At 42.2% G+C, this 20586-nt stretch overlaps 1 protein-coding gene across 1 annotated transcript in view; it reads right to left on the bottom strand.

The window, feature by feature from the left end:
- Positions 1-20586, bottom strand: part of LOC144826068 (astacin-like metalloendopeptidase) — a 489262-nt gene that overhangs the window by 197629 nt on the left and 271047 nt on the right. Inside the window, exons 8-10 of the mRNA XM_078684379.1 lie at positions 16773-16900; positions 12055-12170; positions 7404-7629 (exon numbers count right to left, since the gene is read on the bottom strand). Of these exons, the coding sequence (XP_078540505.1) occupies positions 7404-7629; positions 12055-12170; positions 16773-16900 (470 nt within the window). The remainder of the gene's footprint in view (positions 1-7403; positions 7630-12054; positions 12171-16772; positions 16901-20586) is intronic.

Here is a 20586-nt window from a genome sequence, read left to right as displayed (position 1 = left end):
GTCACATTAAAAATATATAGCACTCCGACAAAGTAGTAAGATTATAAAACTTTAATAATTTATAAATATATACAAGAAAACAAAAATAGTAATAACATATAAACATTTTTAGGGAAAAACAACGAAGTAGCGGTCGGCTGTGCGAATAGTCCCAACGCAGCACAACGTCCAGATTTCCGGCGTGGGGCGTCGCGGGGGGTGGGTCATCAGTAGCAAACTGTTGTGCGAATAGTTCCAAGGCAGCAGAACGCGCCGAAATCTAGATGACACGAAAGTGATGTCTAGTAAGTTGCCACCCAGCAAATAACGGCGTGGGGCGTCGCGGGGGGTGGGTCATCAGTAGGAAACTGTTGTGCGAATAGTTCCAAGGCAGCAGAACGATGGCACCAAGGTGATGTCCAGTAAGTTGCCGCACTGGTTTTGGTATCCTACAATGCTGCTCCGAATAACGGAGTGGGGCGCCCCGGGGGAGGCGGCGTGAACGGGCCTCTCCAGGTGGAGTGTCATCTGTTTTGTGGGGCGCCCCTTTACCGTTTCAGTTGCCATTCCGTCCGTTTTTGGTCCACTGTGTCAAAAGCCGCAATTCAGCTGAGTTGCGCCCACTCTTGCGGTGCAGCGATAGGCGGCTGTCACAGGACTCTCAAAATGGCGGCAGGCTCTTTCCTTTTTGGGCCTGGTCCACTGAAATGGCCCTGGGACACCTTGGAAATCGGACGCTTGTCTGCTAGGTCTTGGACCCCATTCTCGAAAGCGTCCCCTCCGCCTTGAGAATTCATCAAAAGTTTTGGGGGCCCCGACTCCTGCAGGCTTCTGGTGGGGAGCGGCTGCCATGATTGCTCGCGGAATGACCACGACGGAGCTACGAGATGGTGGTGCTCTCATGCTGACGCCAGCTTCAGTCTGAAACATCCAGAAACAAGGTGGGGCTTTCATCGTTTGGGGAAAAAAAAAGTTTTCATCCAATGAAAAGTGTTGTTTTTAGGTCATATGATCAAGCCTTCCATCATTAGGAAACCAAAAGTAAAATGAACCAATGAAAAGTTTTATAAACAAGTCACATGACCTGTTATGCGGCATAGGGTATAAAATGCGGAGAAAATACGTTGGCACGTGAGGCGGCGTCAGTAGCGGACCGATGTGCGAATAGGCCGAAGGCAATACAACGCGCCAAGATCCGGATGGCACCGAGGTGGTGTCCAGCAAGTTGCAGCACTGGTGTGGCCATCCTACAATGCTGAAAGTCGGCGTGGGGCGCCCCGTTGGCCTGTGAGTTTGCGTCAGTAGCGGACCGATGTGCGAATAGGCCGAAGGCAGCACAACGCGCCAAGATCCGGATGGCACCGAGGTGGTGTCTAGTAAGTTGCCGCACTGGTGTGGCCATCCAACAATGCTGAAAGTCGGCGTGGGGCGCCCCGTTGGCCTGTGAGATGGCGTCAGTAGCGGACCGATGTGCGAATAGGCCGAAGGCAGCGCAACGCGCCAAGATCCGGATGGCACCGAGGTGGTGTCTAGTAAGTTGTCGCACTTCTGTGGCCATCCTACAATGTTGAAAGTCGGCGTGGGGCGCCCCGTTGGCCTGTGAGATGGCGTCAGTAGCGGACCGATGTGCGAATGGGGCCAAAGGCAGCGCAACAATATTTTCTGACTGACACCACAAGGCGCTGAGATGCCAAGATCCGGATGGCACCGAGGTGATGTCTAAGTTGCGGACTGATGTGCGAATGGGGCCAAAGGCAGCGTAACAATATTTTTTGTATGGAAGATACCACTAGGCGTTGAGATGCCAAGATTCGGATGGCACCGAGGTGATGTCTAGCAAGTTGCTGTACTGGTGTGGTCATCCTACAATGCTGAAACTCGGCGTGGGTCGCCCCATTAGCCTGTGAGATGGCGTCAGTAGCGGACCGATGTGCGAATAGGCCGAAGGCAGCACAACGCGCCAAGATCCGGATGTCACCGTGGTGGTTTCATAGTTGAGAGGCACTTCATCTGCAGTGGGGCGCCGAGATCCGGATGGCACCGAGGTGATGTCTAGCAAGTTGCTGTACTGGTGTGGTCATTCTACAATGCTGAAAGTCGGCGTGGGGCGCCCCATTAGCCTGTGAGATGGCGTCAGTAGCGGACTGATGTGCGAATGGGGCCAAAGGCAGCGCAACAATATTTTCTGAAGAGAAGACACCAAAAGGTGCTGACATTCCAAGATCCGGATGGCACCGAGGTGGTGTCTAGCAAGCTATGCAGTTGAGTTGTGTGCGCACTTGCGGTGAATAGGTCGAAGGCAGCATAACAATGTTTTTTGAATAGAAGACACCACAAGGCGTTGAGATTCGGTTACCACCGAGGTGATGTCTAGCAAGTTGCCGCACTGGTGTGGCCATCCTACAATACTGCTCCGAATAACGGCGTGGGGTGCCCGAAGGGGGGGGGAGCCGGCGTGAATGGGCCTTCCTAGGTGGAGGCTCGTCTGCTGTAGTGGGGCGCCCCTTTACCGTTTCAGTTGCCATTCAGCTGAGTTTCGGCTGCTCTTGATGCTACAGCGACAGGCGGCTGCAAGAGGACTCTCAAAATGGCGGCCTGTTCTTTGGATTTGGGCCTGGTCCACTAAAATGGCCCTGGGACACCTTAGAACTCGGACGCTCGATTTTTTTTTCCTTTCCTGTACATGCAAAAAAAGGTAAATGCCCGGTACGTTACACGCTTCATCTGCCACGATGAACTCTCCAGAGGAACAGAAAAAAAATATAGTTGTGGTAACTATACCATGCATCGTCATATGGAGAGGTGGCACCAATTAATTATAGTGCTGCATAAAAGAGAGATTTGGAGGAGAACCCCTGACCTGCTAGTACATTCATCAAAGAAGTGGCACTGAGAGCTTCAGAGGCAAGGGAAACGGTCCCAAATATTTAGAAGAACTTTGGAAAGATTAAAATGACATGTTTAGATTGTGGCAAATTAATTTCATGTGGACAGATGAGTGTTACTCTAATAAATACAGCATATGAACATCATCATAGTCGATGGTTGGTAGAGACATTTTGACTATATCCTGGACCTGCCCGTCCTCGCCCAAAATGGCGCCGGAATAAATGGGACTCGTAACTCCTTGTTGTGTACTGGTTGCAGAACCTTGAAATCACGAGATACGTATGCAGTTTTGAAGCACATGGCGGGCGGGGACGAGAATTGATTGACTATTTCGACATCCCTATTGATATTAAGTTCTGATGTGTTATTGATTACTGTACTGTTGAAAGTTCGAATTAACGTCACCCATGGTACTTGCCCGCAAATGTATATCTAGATAATTTTATTGTAACTGGCCCTGTCGTATTTTAATTATAAAATGTACGTCCACCGATTCCGTAACTGTTAGACACCGTAGTTCTTGCAACCTAATGGCCCGCCCGTTACGTTCCTCTACAGTGTAAATGTCTATTCATCATATACGATTACAGTTTGCTCTGTGGCAGGCCCACGTGGTTATAGGCTCGTATTTGTATAATGAAATTTTCACAATAAAGGTTTTTAAAAGAAAACATGGTAGTAGTATATACATTGGTAAAGTTTTTAATAATAGTGACTGTTTTAGAATCATTAAAAGGCAAGTGAAATAAAGCAGACCAATTACATGAAGGGTAAAAGGTATAATACGAAGGAACGCAGTAAAGATAAATGGTCAAGGGCTGTTGTGTTTTCTATTCCTGCAACATAAAGTGATCGATAAGAATCTCATATTCAGGCGTATCGGCGACTAAGACAGCAGGTCGACCCTCTTTTGCTCAACGGCTCCGTCATGGGACGAAGAAACGCTCTTTTTCTCGTAAAAAGAATATATTTTACTTGCAGGACAGTTGTAAAATTTCCGGGAAAGTACATTAGCCTGGAACATTATAACATATATTTAAGAAAAAATAATGTTCGGAAGTAATGAAAAGCGTAATTTTTAGGTCATATGACCAAGCCTTTCATCATTACAATAAGAAAAGTAAAATGAACCAATGAAAAGTTTTATTAACAAGTCACATGACTTGTTATGCTTACGTTACGCGCTGCGCGCCCCGGATGACTTCCGGATGCGCTAACGCGGCGCGTCATATGACGCATTACGCGACAACGCAGGTACAGAATATAGTCAAAATGTCTCCACCAACCAGCGGTCGGAACACAACCCCTTTCAGCAGGCTAAATAGTTCTGTTAAATGACAACAGAAGGGACAGGCAACAAGAACCATCAGTCAAAGAGGGGAGGGCTAGTTCTTCTCTACCGGGTTACATTGGGGCGCTACCGGAACTGATCGAATTGGTAGTCTACAGTGTTTCTGGATGTTTCAGACTGAAGCTGGGGTTAGCATGAGAGCAGCACCATTTCGTAGCTCCGTCGTGGTCATTCCGCAACCAATCATGGCAGCCGTTCTTTATCGTTATTTTGGGCGGGGTGGGTGGCGGAGCCGAGCTGTTTTGCAGCCATCATTGTGTGGAGTTCAGTTCATCTCACTAGTTTTGTATTTGTCATGAGGGGTTGTTCCTAATGTTTCTATTTTAGCGAGGTCAAAAAGAGATCCCATTAGTGGCCTACTGATTTTGCTCGATTCCTTTTCTTTTTTTTTACACGATTTTTCGTTATCTGCAAAGACTAAACAGAGTATTGCGACTCTGTGTTTGTTTGTAAATAGAGAATGAACCAAAGAGAACTAATTCTAAAACAGTAAATACTTGGATAACAATCAATCAAATGGAGAGAGAAGCAGGCACGACGGATTACAACGGGGGCAAAGGCCTGCGTTAACTACCTTTCACTATCTGCAAAGAGAGAGTACTCCTAATAGAAATGAGGGGGGGGGGCACCATTCAAAGCAGATCAGTGTGCATAAACACGAAAATGTTTTCACTTACCACGTACTTGACATTCGACAGCTTATGATATTTGCTATTAAAAAACCATTGAAATTCACTGAAAAAACCATAGGTTATAGACCATATATAGTTAGGAATTAGCATTTACAAAACCTTGAAAATTCACTGAAAAAACCATAGGTTATAGACCATATATAGTTAGGAATTAGCATTTAAAAAACCTTATTTTACTCACACAAAACCATTGAAATTCCATATATAGTTAGTTGCACTAACTATATATCGCGCACCCGCAATCCACTGCTGATGATGTCACATATTACATCATTCATGACATGGTCAGTGACATCACTGATGACATCACTGATGACATCTCAAATGACATCACTGATGACATCACTGATGACATCTCAAATGACATCAGTGATGACATCATGACACACCAATACCAGTTACTACATACGCACTCACTGATTCCTACGTCTACACACACATTCACTCATTCACCCATACAATCACTCATACATACAGTCACTCATTATTACAACACTATCATATGCACTCATACACCTATGCAGACAGTCACACACTGCCACTCATCCATGGAGTTACTCACACACCAAGTCAGTCCTGTAAAGAATCAATCACACTTCCATTTCTTCATCTATACAGTTAAACACAGAACACCATACTTCAGTGACATCACTGATGACATCACTAATGACATCTGAAATGACATCACTGATGACATCTCAAATGACATCACTGATGACATCATGACACACCAATACCAGTTACTACATACGCACTCACTGATTTGTACGTCTACACACACATTCACTCATTCACCCATACAATTACTCATACATACAGTCAGTTATTATTAGAACACTATCATATGCACTCATACACCTAGTCAGTCCTGTGAAGAATCAATCACACTTCGATTTCCTCATCTATAGTTAAACACAGAACACCATACTTTTCACACATATACTAACACATACTTACTCTCTTATACAATCACTGATACAAGTACACATTGATATGCACAGCGTCACACACCTCCCAGCCAGCCACACACACACTCAGTCTTCCATCCATCCAGTCATTCTTCAATATGTAAAACGTATTTAAACTTTACAAAAACACACAGACACTAGATGATGTCATCAGTGATGTCATCAGTGATGTCACTGACCATGTCATGAATGATGTAATATGTGACATCATCAGCAGTGGATTGCGGGTGCGCGATATATAGTTAGTGCAACTAACTATATATGGAATTTCAATGGTTTTGTGTGAGTAAAATAAGGTTTTTTAAATGCTAATTCCTAACTATATATGGTCTATAACCTATGGTTTTTTCAGTGAATATATATATATATATATATGATGTAAGGAACAAGGCGGGTCCCCGCGCGATGGCAGCACTATTCAGTGCTTATGACTTTGATGAGTATACCCCTGGAGAAGAACTAGGCTTACAAGTAAAGTAACTTATCCTTTTTCCTTTTTATTATTTCGTATTTTCTTCTCCATTTTAGATTCCTTTCCTTTTTAACCACTTTGCCGTCTTTGGTATTTTTCCACCTTTATTTTCAAAATGTTAAATATTTGCAATCCTTGCTCGTGTCTTCTCATTTTCACACCTTTTTTCATGCCTGTCTGGATTTCCACTTATTCAAACCGTTCTCTTTACCATTTCCCGTTTCTAGCCTTGATTTCTTTATCTCTGTTTTTGCTTGCCAATTCTCCTCTTCCTGTTTCAATTACTTTTCATTTAGTTCTCCCTCTTTCTAGCTATTCCTTTTGTATGTCCTGCGCACAAAACCATGATCATTTTTCTCTCTTGTTCCAATTGTTATAATTCCCATCTCTTGTTTTACCTTTATTATCCTCTTTTGCCATTTCCAATATGTATCATTTCCTTCCCTGCTGCTATTTTTCAGTCTTTTCACATTATTATCTGTTTCCTACTCTTCTCATTCCTTGCAAGTTGACTTTTACTTGTCTATTTGCCAACGCTGCCATTACTTCTCCTCCTTATTAACTCTGAAACGTCCAGCTTTCTGTCTAGTTCCCTCTCTCTCTGATTGCTGAGCTCTGTCTACTTTCTTACTTTATATCAACAACCTCCAGTGATATTTGTGTATTCTTATTTATTTCTTTCGTTCTTTCTTTCCAGTCCTTCTCTGCCTTTTGCACTGCGGCTCTATTATTCACTGTCATCCCCTGCTATATGTTCGCCATCCTCTTTCCCACTTCCTTTTTTCGCTCTCCTGTCTAATATAATATACCACTTGTTTCTATTGGAATGCCTTATCATTGGCCTGGTTTGACCTGTTACAGAACTGCTTCCATCGTCATTGACACTCTGGATGTAATAAGCATTTTTGCATCTCAAAACGGTAATCATAAAACACCAGGATAGCGTCACGTTATCCCTCAAAGGCAGAGGAAAAACAATTGACTATTAGTCCCCCCGATTTACGATGCCATGATCCGGACTCCTTATAAATATGCATTACAGGGATTGGTACCTGAGTTGTAGGATGCGCTGAAGGTGTTCTCCGACGCTGGCCCCGCACTGAAATACTCCAAAAGCATCAGATTTCCAGAAGCTACCAGCAGGGGGAGCTTCTGGATTCCGCATGTTTTGTCCAGTAAAACAGAGGACGTGTTGCTGGTTCCATCATACACTTTAATGTACCCCGAGGCGCAGCCTGGTGAGGTCTGGAGATTAAAGACATCGAACCTCAGGAAGACCTGGAAATCAGAGCAGGAGATGGGACCACCCTTAACACAGCTTCTTAGATTATTACACAGATGCATTCGTCGAGAAAAGGTCAGTGATAGTAAGAGTTCGTGGGCATTGGGCACCGTCATCCCTGGGAGCAAGGGGCTCACTGCAAACTTCTGTCCTTGCAGAGTTACTGGTGTGGGCATGCTCCTGCTGGCACCATTCAGTGACCGTGCAAACCTGGCCCTGTGGAGGCGGGACAACCGCTGCACTGACCCACATCTGCATGGAGTGTGAGGAAATGGTCTGCCTGCTCTTATCTCAGTACCGGAACCTACAGCAGTCTGCCACATGGCAGTGCTGTTTAGTTTTTTTAAAGATGAGCACAGCAACAGTAGTTTATAAATTCAATATACATTAACAAAATGAAAAATACTCGCCGTCCAAGGCATTCTTATAGATTTGGGGGCCTGGAGTGATCTGAACCCTCACACTTGTAGGGGTGTCATAGTAGTAGTTGTGTTTGTATTGTCATTGGGAACGTGGACAGGGGCTATAAGTGGTGCGAGCTGAAGTGACCTCTTGACGAGGGCCCTTGCACTTATTATTTTTACAGATTAAGCACTGTCTAGGAGGTATGCAGGGTATGGGCGTGGTCGGTGGACGAGAGGTGTCCAGGAGGTATACATGGCATTGGAGTCTTTCAAGAAACTGGCACGATGTACCCCCGGGGGATAGGCCCCCTGGTGCATGGTGGGCTTAGAAGAGTTTCTCCAGGGATAGACACTATACCAGAGGTAGCCAGAAAGAGGGACAGGGGGGCACTTAGCATGCCCACTAACCAGCCTAAAGGATGGAGCAGTGCAAGACCCACTTACGATAGTGCCTTGAATAACAGCAACAATTGGGGAGACAATCTGGGTCAATATTTAGGACTACCAGTGCTATTTGTGGTCTGGGCACTTACTATTTCCTTTATTAAGTCCAGGATGTGTGCTCCCCCCATCCTGTAAATTTGCTAAGTGAAGTGTGGATCGGATCCTGCTCAAGGAATCCTTGCAGCTCAAGCACATGCACATTTATCAAGACCCACTTGTCCTGAAAAGTCCTCTCATCATTAGGATGCCCTCTACTTTCCTCTACACCATGAGCACCTCCCTGCTTAGGGAAGGCACAGCCACAAGGAGTGGATAGTCAGAGGAGCGTTCCAAGCATAAGAAAGTAGGGTATCCAGGTGTTATCCTGATCCCACCAGTCTATTCTAATGTTTTATTTATTTATTTTATTTATTTAATGCATTTTTATAAAGCGCGGACTTTACCCAAAAGGTGTCAGAGCACTGTACAATAGAACCAGTTACATTACATGAGAGAACTGTTGCAGGAATAGAACAAACAAAAATAGCCTGAACAGAGTGTACAAGCAAAAGTAAGAATAAATATGACACAATTTACAATGACTAAAGAACTTCCTGGCGAACAATAGCAGGCCATAGAATCAAAACAACGCAGGCAAAAGGAAAACAATTTCAAACACAGCAAGCAAAGGATGTACAGCAAAAATATAAACATATGTGACAAATTTACAAAGACTAAAGAACTTCCTGGCAGGGTCTGAAAAGGAGGCAATTAGTTCTGAAAGTGTCTTTGGAATAAAAGAGATTTGAGGTCCGCTTTGAAGATCTGGATGGAGGTGATGGCACGGAGCTAAGGAGGAAGCGAGTTCCAGGTTCTCACCGCATTACCTGAGAACGATTGTGCCAACAGTTTTTCTCTTTTGAAGGCGGGGGTTCAAGAAGGTACTTTTCCGCATTCTGAGAAGGTCTTGAGCCTCCAGACAGTTTGAGTTTATTCGCCAGATAGCGAGGGGAGGAAAAGTGCAAAGCTTTGTGGGTGATGCATGCTGTTTTGTAGATAGCTCTAGCCTCAATGGGAAGCCATCGGAGAGAAGACAGGATAGGAGTGATGTGGTCACTTCGTTTGGACCCTGAGATGAGGCGAGCTGCTGAATGGAGGACGGATTTGAGGGGGGAGAGGTGAGATTTGGGAAGGCCAGTCAGAAGTGAATTACAATAGTCAAGTCTAGAGAGAACTAGCGATTGGACCAAGGTTTTTATGTCATTCTCCGGGAAGAACCGACGAATCCCCCATAAGAGTCGCAGTTGATAACATGCGCTCTTGGCCATGGAGTTGATGTGTGAGACTAGGTTGAGTCTTTTGTCTAGTCTGACTCCTAGGGATTTAGCGCAGGCCACAATGATGGGTTTACTGTTGAGTACATTTGATTGATCCATCCAGGCTTGAACAGGAGGCGGCGAGAGAGAGTTAGATATGAGGAGGAATTCCGCTTTGGAGGGATTGAGAATGAGTTGGTGAACTAGCATCCAGTTGTGAATAGTGTTGAGAGTAGAGCTGAGTAGTGAGAGATCATGAGGGGAAGACACCTTGAGGTAGATTTGGGTGTCATCAGCGTAGAGATGATAGAGGATTCCAGATTTGCTTAGAAGGTTCCCTAATGGTTCCAGATAGAGATTGAACAGAGTGGGAGCAGGGATAGAACCTTGAGGGACGCCTTGACCAACCACCAGTATAGACGAGAGACTGTTTGCAATCTTGATCATTTGGGATCTGTCTGTGAGGAAAGAGGCACACCATTTGAGTACTGTGCCTTCCACGCCCATTCTCTGTTGAAGAATGTTAAGGAGGGTGGTGTGATTAACAGTGTCAAAAGCTGCAGAGAGGTCAAGAAGAATCAGAAGGCATGATTCCCCTGAATCAAGAATATGCAGTGCATCATCGATCACTTGCAGCAGGGTTGTTTCAGTGCAGCAGTTTTGAATAAAGCCCGACTGGAACATGTCGAGGAGATTATTGTCCATAATGTGTTGGGACAGTTGTTTTGTAACACATTTTTCTGTGATCTTTGAAAGAAAAAAGAGATTGGTGATGGGGCGGAAGTTATTGAGGGCATTTGCATCTGCAGAGGTTTTTTTTAGAAAAGGGTAACCTGTCCTGTTTTGAGGACACCAGGGAGGGATCCTTGACTAAGGAAGAGATTGACTAGCCTGGTCCAGTAGGAGAGAGTGTTAGTATAGAAATCAATGGCGATGCCACTGGGAATGGAGTCAGAGGAATGGTTGGAGGGCTTGGTTTCACGGATGCATTTGAGGAGATCAACCTCTGAAATGGCGGCAAAGTTATGCCAAGTGTCTAAGGATTTTCGCTCCTCGATGGGGGAGGGGTGGGTGACCTATTCCACCAGAGATTTTACCTTTTGGTCGAAGAATATAGCGAACTCAGTTGCTTTCTTTGATGCATCCTCAGGCTTGATGGTTTGGGGAGAACAATTTGGGTTTTTGATGAGGTCGAAAAGTTTTTTGGGTCTGTTTTTAGCTGAATCGAGGAGGGATCTGGAGTGTGATGTTTTTTCCTGGAAGATGTGTTTGTAGTAAATGGATCTTGCTGAACGTAAAAGACAGAGGTTGGGGGTGGATAGAGAATGTCTCCAGTGCTTCTCTAAGATTCTGAGGTTTTTCCTTTCGTCGTAGAGAGCTTTGTTGAACCAAGGAGCTGATGGGATGGGTCTTTTCCTTTTGCTTTGGAGTGGAGCAACCTTGTTGATTTCGACTGCGAGGATTGAGAGGCAAAGGGGAGTGAGGTCGTTGACATCAGTATTGGGGTCTAGACTAGGAAGAGACTGCATAGCAGAATCACATAGAATCTCAAGATCAATGTTTTTTGTGTTGCGGAACCACGTAGCGGCTCTTTTGGGTTGGCCGAGAGTTAAAATGTGAGAGAGGTGAAAACAGAAGGGAATGAGGAAATGGTCAGACCAGTCCACAAGGATGGGTGAAGCAGTGGTAATCTGGTCTGATTTGGAAATCACAAGGTCCAGAATTGAGCCCTTGGCATGTGTAGATTCCGAGCAGTGTTGTGTAAGATCATTAGCGGAAAGAAAGGTTGCAAGCTTGTTGGCAGCCAAGTCTTCCAAAGAGCCCCAGTGGAGGTTGAAATCACCTAGGAAGATCTGCTTGTCGCTCTGTGAATATTGGTCACTAATGAAGTCAATGAATTCCTCCATGAATGGAGGATGGAGAGTCTCCAGCTTCTGTATGATTGTACTTCTCATGTGAATGGCGTTTTTTTTTTACACATAACGAATGTTCAGAAAGCCTGTGTACCCGCATACCCACGTGCACCTGCATACCTGTTCCTTCCCAAAAAAGGACCTTGGTGCACTGAGTCTGTGCCTATCTGTATGGGTGCTTATACAACTGTTTATGCAAAATGTTCTGCTCAGACCCACACTATGGCTGATCGTAGGAAGAAGGTTCAGCCATCCTCTACCCAACTTAGGGAAAGAAAACTATACCAAACCCTGTGGTACTCATTTAATACGGTGGGGCAGAGAGCTACCAAGGGGAGGTGCTTCATACCCGCTACATGACTTACTTTATCTGCTGGGATCCTCATCAGGTAGACACAGCTGCTGGCGGTGGGGTAAGCAGAAGAAATACTGCTGGAGTTCAGCCTTCCGGTGGGGCTCGAGAGCAGAAAGCTGCATACTCCTGCAGGAAACACAAGGGAATATTCATCAGTGAGCATCTAGCCCCTGATTCACACGAAAGACCTGGTCGTACTCTGCAGTGGGACTCCTAGCCCACTGAGGAATAACAAAAATGCAGGTATTGAGAGTTCCGAATTTACAGCAGATCTGCTTAACAGTGAGTGCTGAACCGTGAGCGATGAATAGGATTAGCCAGACTGATATCTATTCATTAGCTCCCTTCACCCACAGGGCTGGAAGAACCAGAGCAGGTCCTTAAAACCTCACAGATTTGATGTTGTTGCCACGGAGAGGCCGAAATACATTTGACAAATCTTAATTAACAATGTTAACGTTCTTTAAAAATGCTCCTATATAACGTTTAGAAATTTAAAAAAGTTATCAAGATTTGGTTTTAAATTATCGTTGTGTGTTAGAAAATAACCTTTGGTGTTAACAGCTTTTATAATGGCTTCGCTTATTTGTAAGCATTTTATAAGGTGTGTGTGTGTGGACAAATTCCTAAAAAAGTTTTGGAAGATAAGTAGTAAGTGAATTCCAAAAGAATGCGGCATGCATTTTGTTTTGAGTAAACTCAGACCTTGATTGACTTGATGGAACGCATGGTCTTTATCTGCTGAGAAATCCAGTAGTATTTCCTCAGGTGAACTGGAAAGATTTCTATCACACTCACTGCTCTGACAGATCTAGACCCAACCAGGCCCTCGAACCTATCCCTAGAAGGTACAGTACCCTTACCATTACAAAGATTACTCACAGGTAAACAAAAGGTTCTGCGATCTAGCAAAGAAAAGGAAGTGTAGGAAGTGAATCTTGAAATCAACACTCATCTCCACAGTTAAACGATGGAGGTGCTATGATTTTGCTAATGTGATCCATTAAATCCGAGCACCCTATATAAAAGCACATTTCTTTATCACAGCCCAATTTTGGCCACTATTCACATGTAACTCAAATCAGACGTTACACCGCAACCCTGATTTCTTTAGACAGTTGAAGGGTGACATCATAATTTCTGTTACAAGAGCCAGCAGGGTACAACAATCAGATCCCTGGGCACCACACAAACTGCTACTCAGAAATTGTATTATTGAAGGTATTGATAGTCTAATACCCAAAAAGACATCCACACGTCCTAAACACAAAGGGGAAAGGAAAAGACAAAGAACTTAGAAACAGAACTAGATGCCATATGATGTAAATGGCAACTCTCAACAGAATATGTATATATATAGCTTCCAGAGGCTCCATTCCTCCATACTGATCTCAAAAATGCAATCTCCATCAGAAAATTTAGGATCTTATCAGAATTCCACAACCCAGAATGTACTGCCACCAAATTCCACACACGTCTTCTGTGATGCCGCTGCTGGTGAACACCCTAAATATCGATTCCAAAATATAAACTGCCCAAAATATCTAATCAAAGATATAGACAGCCCAAAATATCGAATTACTAAAATATAGACAGCCCAGAATATCGAATTTACGGTATGAAATATCGAATTCCATAACATCTAATTTAAAATATCGATTTCCATAATATCTATTTTTTGTAGTGTTATGTATGGTAGTATATGTATTAAAATGATGTATTAATTTTGTAATGTATGTTTAATTTTTTTTAAGTAATGAATGTTATGTAATTAAATTTTTGCGTAATTTAATTCCGTAGCGGGTTGTGGGTTTATAGGGGAATAGGGTGGGAAGTAATTTAATTATAGTAAATTAAATATTAATTTTTATTTATATGTATTGATAATGAATTGATTGAAAAGTAATTTTTAATTGGTAATTCATTTGTATTAATTGGTAATTCATTTTTATTAATTGGTACATAATTTGTATTAATTGATTAATTGATAATTATGTTAATTGTATTTATTTGGAGTGGGTTGTGAGTTTATAGGGGAATAGGGTGGGAAGTGATTTAATTTGTAATAAAGTTAAAAAACAAAATTATTTATATGTATTGATAATTAATTGATAATTATTAAGTGGTAATTAATTTGTAATATTAGTAATTATTTTTTATTAATTATTAATTAATTTTTTTATTTGGTAATTAATTTTTTTAATTGGTAATTAATGTCTTTAATTAGTAATTCATTTTTATTAATTGGTGATTAAATGTAATTAATTTTTTTATTGGTATTGATAATTAATGTAATTTAATTTTAATATTAAATCATTGCTACTGTTGCACTCTCTGTGGGAATAGTCATTTTTACCCCTACGCTATCCAACGCTTTCCCTACTGTTGCACTCACTGGAGTGGGAATAGTAATTTTTACCCTCCCGCTATCCAACGCTTTCCCTACTGTTGCACTCATTGGACTGGGATTTGTAATTTTTACCCTCCTGCTATCCAACGCTTTCCCTACTGTTGCACTCTGTGGAGTCGGAATAGTAATTTTTACCCTCCTGCTATCCAACGCTTTCCCTACTGTTGCAGTCTTTGGAGTGGGAATAGTACGTTTTTACCCCTACGCTATCCAATGTTTTCCCTACTGTTGCACTCACTGGAGTGGAAATATTCCTTTTTACCCTTACGCTATCCAACGCTTTCCCTACTGTTGCACTCTCTGGAGTGGGAATAGTAATTTTTACCCCTCCGCTATCCAACGCTTTCCCTGCTGTTGCACTCTTTGAAGTGGGAATTGTAATTTTTACCCCTACGCTATCCAACGCTTTCCCTACTATTGCACTCACTGGAGTGGGAATAGTAATTTTTACCCTCTGGCTATCCAACAAATTCTCAACTTTCTTTTACATTAAATTTATTATTTTTATATTTTAAGATTTTTTACATTATTTTAAGAATGTTTTATTTAATTGTTTTTAATATTTAATTAATGTTATATTATTTTTAATATATTTAAAAACATCGATATTTTAGTCAACTATATTTTTAACAATCTATATTTTGGATTCGATATCTGTTTGTAGACAGGGATTCTATATTTTGTCCTTCCATATTTTGGAGTCAATATTTTGGGCATTCTATATTATGTCCCTCGATATTAAGTCACTGAACCGCCGTTGCTAGAGAACGTGGCCAAAAGAAACTACAGATCTACTTTAGAGGCTATACAAGTAACATTCTGTCTGCAGTGAAAATAAACAACAAACTAGCTTTCAGGCAGGTATTTGATACCCAATTCAAGGAAATGGTCAAATAAATAATCAGCCCAAATATTGAAAGCGGTTGCTTACACATTGCTATCTCTTTGGCATGGAATATAATTGCACAAATCTCTAGAGCCAGGAACCTACCACTCTGAACACATCACTCAATGCAGCTGGTCAGCTGAGCAGTTGCAAGGAGGTCACTGGAAACTTTTTTGGCCCTGTAGCTCACACAGGAGGACAACAACTGTCGTTTGGAGTCACTCTGGGTAGCACTGGTTCAAGGTAAGCAGATCCAATATCGTACTTCTTCAGAGAGCAAGGCAGTTCTTCAAGTAGCAAGGTAGTCCATCTGGCAGCAGGGCAGTCCTTATCAATCTTCCAAATGTACAGGGGTGTTCTGAAGAGTATTTCTGAAGGTTCTATTTTTATACCTGTTATAATCTCACATAGTGAGGTAATTGTGCGCAGAATTGATATTTTTAGGAAGAGTAGCAACTTGCAAGTGGCATATTTCCACTAAACACAAGACATACACGTATATAAGTAAGTAAGTATTAAACTTATACAGCGCGAACTAAGCCCAAGGGCGTCAAGGCGCTATTACAGGAAATAAAGAATTGTGATTGAAATGTTGCTTCCTTCACAAAAAGCTGTGGAAATATGTGTTCTTTCAAATGTACTTCAACATTCAAAGCACGCAGAATAAAGCTGCATCTGGGCACGCAGAGCGCCACATTTGTTTGAGAAAGAGAGACACATGGTAGATACATGAGGTGTTAAGGGCTTGCTTAAGCATGCAAAAGTTAAGGGCAACTCTAGCCTTAAAAGATTTCCCAAGAGGTAGATGCAATGCATAGGATTATTTAGAAGTTTCTTCTCATTGGTATGCTGAAGAATTTCTGTGGCACTCCTGTACTGAGCCAAATAAAATTCTATTTTAGATGCTGCTTGTAAATGTTCAGCAAATTAATTGTGAATGCAGCACCTTAATAAAAAGAGGAGTGGTGCGGGTATAGGTGTTTGTAATTGTGGACATTAAGAGGGAGAGAACCAGTACAAGAGATATGAGAGAGCACCATAATAATGCTTTACTATGGTGGCTGGAAACAACAGTTCTTATTGGAACAAAAAAGTAGACCAGTCATGATCCATTCTAACACCTAGGAGCTCAGTGCTGGATTTTTTCTTTACTGATATGTAGCCGCCACATTTAGGAGGTGACATGTTTTTTTACATTTATTTTCTTTTATTATTTTTGTCTTTTTATTTGATATATTTTGCTTTCAAAATGGGATACATTTGCAAAAAAGGTATATAAAAGTAAAAACGATTGCTCGAGAAACATTGGTTGGGTTTTAAAGTGTACTATACTACTAACGTGTCTTTTTTGAATGCTTTTTCTTTCTGTGAGCAACCCTTTCAATTAAGAACTTTAAAATGCACAATGGCAGCTAAGTCATCAAGCCCTTACCGCAATTGTAGAGTGTGTTAATTTTGAAAATATCCAGGCTACTGAGTCCATATCTCTGTCCGATGTCTTGTGTAGAGTCTGGCTTGGGGAGGATTGTTGGCTGTCCTGAGGTGTTCGTGAAGGCATACCTGGAGGAAAAGTAACAATCTCTCGTTACGAAAGGACTTGAGTGGAAGGCAGCGGCATCAGTTGAATCAATGTGATATCCAGGAAAAATATGTCTTCCATCACCACCCCCTTTTGTACCGCTTCTAAAAAAGATAAGCAGGGCCAGACTGGGTACCAAAAGCAGCCTTGTCAAACATTTTGTAAGACCAGCCCTAAATTACATGCCTGGCCAATTGTATAAGACAAAGAAAGGCAGTAGGGTTATCGGACAGTCACACTAGTATTTATCCGTATTAGTTCTTAAGTTAGACCCAGACACTCAACTGTTTGTGATTCTGCCGCAAACGAATGACTACACAAAACTACTTAGCACATACAGGACAGGAGTGTCTATTATCTGCACATGTGTAATCATTGATAATATCATTCATCTTTTTTAGAAACTTCACATTTCCATCATTGATAATGCCCAGACATCATAATTATTATAGACCAAATATATAAATTATCCAACCCTTAATTACGGCAGTGTATGTTAGCTGGATAATTTATATATTTCGTCTATATTATTTATGATGTCTGGGCATCATCAATGATTGAAATGTGAAGCTTCTAAAAGAGAATAATTATATTATCAATGATAACACATGTTTAGATAATAGACATCCCTGTCCTGTATGTACTACATGCCTGGCCACTGCAAGGAGATTTTTTGAGGGAGGAGGAAGGTGCACCCACAACAAATATTTGACAGAAAAATGCAAATAGTGTGCATTTAGCGTAACAATTTTCATTGTAGAACCTTGCCCAGTCACTGAATAGATGGATGGAGATTGGAGATATGATTACATGGTTGAGTGAATGAATGAATAGCTAGAGGCTGAGGAGTGAGTGAAATATTTAATTCTTCAAATTCAAACACTGTGCATCATCCAGACATGGATGTTCAACACCTACATGAAGCTCAACTCAAGTAGGACAGAGTACCTGTTATTTACCAAGAAAAACAACAAGAAACAGTACAAACCTGTCTCAATGAAATAAGCCTTGACTCAACTTTCACCATATTATAGATCACTCAGATTCATCCTGGACACCAACCTCACCTTCAAAGAACACTTGCCATAAAACATAGACTACCTGGTACCAGCTCTCTGTTCTAAAAAGAAAGTGATACTGTTTCTTCCAGAAAGCAATCCCAGAACTGCGGTTTAACTATTGTTCTCTTGCAACTGGATGATGGTAGCAACCTACTTCACTGCCTCACAGACTTGACACTGGTACTCCTTTAGGGCAGCTTACACTGTAGTACATTTCTTGCACGGCCTGAGGAAATATGATCACATCACCTTCATCTTAATGGCACTCCACTAGTACCCCTTGCTGGCCTGCAGTATCTTCAAAACTAGCTGAATTAATTACAAAGCCATCACAACCAGACTTGCCACTTACCTTACAGACAAGCTCACAATCTCTGGTGGCTTTCAGCACACTTGCAGCCAGGACACCATCAGACTGCAGACTAAGGCGTGTAAAAAAATGAAACAACAAGGCAGCAGGCCGTTTCCATCTATGCAACCAGGTTCTGGAACAACATCCCTGAATGTGCCAGGTCTGTCCCAATGCTGCTTCAATATAAGAAATATTTAAAAACTTGCCTCCTGAAAAACACTACATCACAAAGCATTATCTTCCACAACCCTGGTACCTCTACTATTTCTTGCTGATTTTTTTCTTGTCTTTGACCCTGGACAGCGGTGGCTAGGTGGGTGCTGTAGAAATAAATACCACATATATATATATATATATATATATATATATATATATATATATATATATATATATATATATATATATATATATATATATATATATATATATATATATATATATTTATTTTTTGCCCACCATTTTTGCTCAATTTCACAAGAGCAACAGGGATTTACTCAGATATTACTGCTTAGACCAAATTGTAAGATCAGAACGTGGCGGCAATAGGGAAAAAGCACTTTGCGTCACAGAGTCAAGGTACATTATGGACCTCAAAACAATTACACCGTGGGGTCTCAATAATGATGCAGAAATGTCGGTTCACTTATAACACGTGATTGATAAAAATGATGAGTGCACACATCCTCGAGACAAAGAGATCAGTATATACTTGCAGGATCCCTAGGCTAAGCCTTGTTAATATGTAAATATCTGTATTATATGAATTTTGGACTTAAGCCCATACAGGGCCCCATAATGAAAAGCAATGGAAATTGTATTAATTTTGAGTGGAGATGCATTTCATCTGCAACCAGGGGATACACCCCTACATAATGACATACATGAATCCAGCTATTCAAAATCCAAAAATGTACAGATAGGAAATGTAACGATACTATGTTAATCATATACATAAACAAAGTGTGCAGAAGAATCATGTAAATGTTTGTTGTTGTCAACGATTTTAATATTGCACTAGAGCACTTTATTTTTTGCCGTTTTGGACCATTGTGAAATCCTTGTAAATACTACACTACAAGATGGCCGCCGCTTTGATAGAGGGTACATCTTCTATGTCAATGAAATGAGTAAGGGCGAAGGGTTTAAAATGGCGATCGTATGTTTGCACAAACTGACACTGACGAAGCTTAACTGCGAAACGCGTCTGTCGGGGGTGAAGGGGGTTTGGAGAATAAATAAACTGTAATACATCTTGACACCGGAGTGCTGGCCGTTTTTCTCTGACTGGATTGGTTGGACTGTGTGGTTGTATATATATATATATATATATATATCTCCACTCTACTATTGCTGGTGAAGAGATGTTTGGGCTGTCACGGGCGGTCCGAGTCCTGAATACTGGCACTTCATAAATTCCTTCAGCAAGTCCCCTTCAATTACAGGAACCACTCGGACACTCCAAATGCTTGCAAAAATGTATTAGGCAAGAGAAAAACGACGTGTTTCGGTATTACACCTTGATCACGAGCGTGAGCATTTTAGGCTCCTGCCTTTTTATTGAATTGTTTTCCAGGAATGATTTTTAAATATCTCAATCAATCAATCAATCATTTGTACAGCGCACTACATACCCGCGAGGGTCTCAAGGCACTGGGGGGGTGGTGGGGGCGCTACTGATCGAACAGCCAGGTCTTGTGCATCCTCCTGAAGGTCAGCAGGTCTTGGGTCTGTCGTAGGCTCAGTGGGAGGGTTTTCCATGTCTTGGCAGCGAGGTGGGAGAAGGATCTCCCACCGGTTGTTTGTTCTTCGGATGTGCGGGACGGTGGCGAGGGAGAGGTCGGCGGAGCCTAGATGGCGGTTGGGGATGTAGAAGGAGAGCCGTCTGTTGAGGTAGGCTGGGCCGGTCTTGTGGAGTGCCTTGTGTGCGTGGATGAGGAGCTTGAAGGATATCCTCTTGTTGACGGGGAGCCAGTGCAGGTTTCTCAGGTGGGGGGGATGTGGCTGTGGCGTGGTACGTCGAGGATCAGTGGTGCCGAGGCGTTTTGGATGCATTGTAGTCGTTTGATGAGCTTGGTCGGGGCTCTCGCGTAGAGGGCGTTTCTGTAGTCGAATCTGCTGCTGACGAGGGCCTGGGTGACTGTCATTCTTGTATCTGTCGGGATCCATCTGTAGATCTTGCAGAGCATGCAGAGGGTGTTGAAGCAGGAGGAGGAAACGACGTTGACTTGCTTGGTCATTGAGCGCGTTGAGTCGA

The sequence above is a fragment of the Lissotriton helveticus genome, chromosome 3_2, assembly GCF_964261635.1.
Source record: "Lissotriton helveticus chromosome 3_2, aLisHel1.1, whole genome shotgun sequence".
Classification (NCBI taxonomy): Eukaryota; Metazoa; Chordata; class Amphibia; order Caudata; family Salamandridae; genus Lissotriton; species Lissotriton helveticus.
Note: the sequence above shows the minus strand (reverse complement) of the source record. Positions and strands in the feature narration are given on the sequence as shown.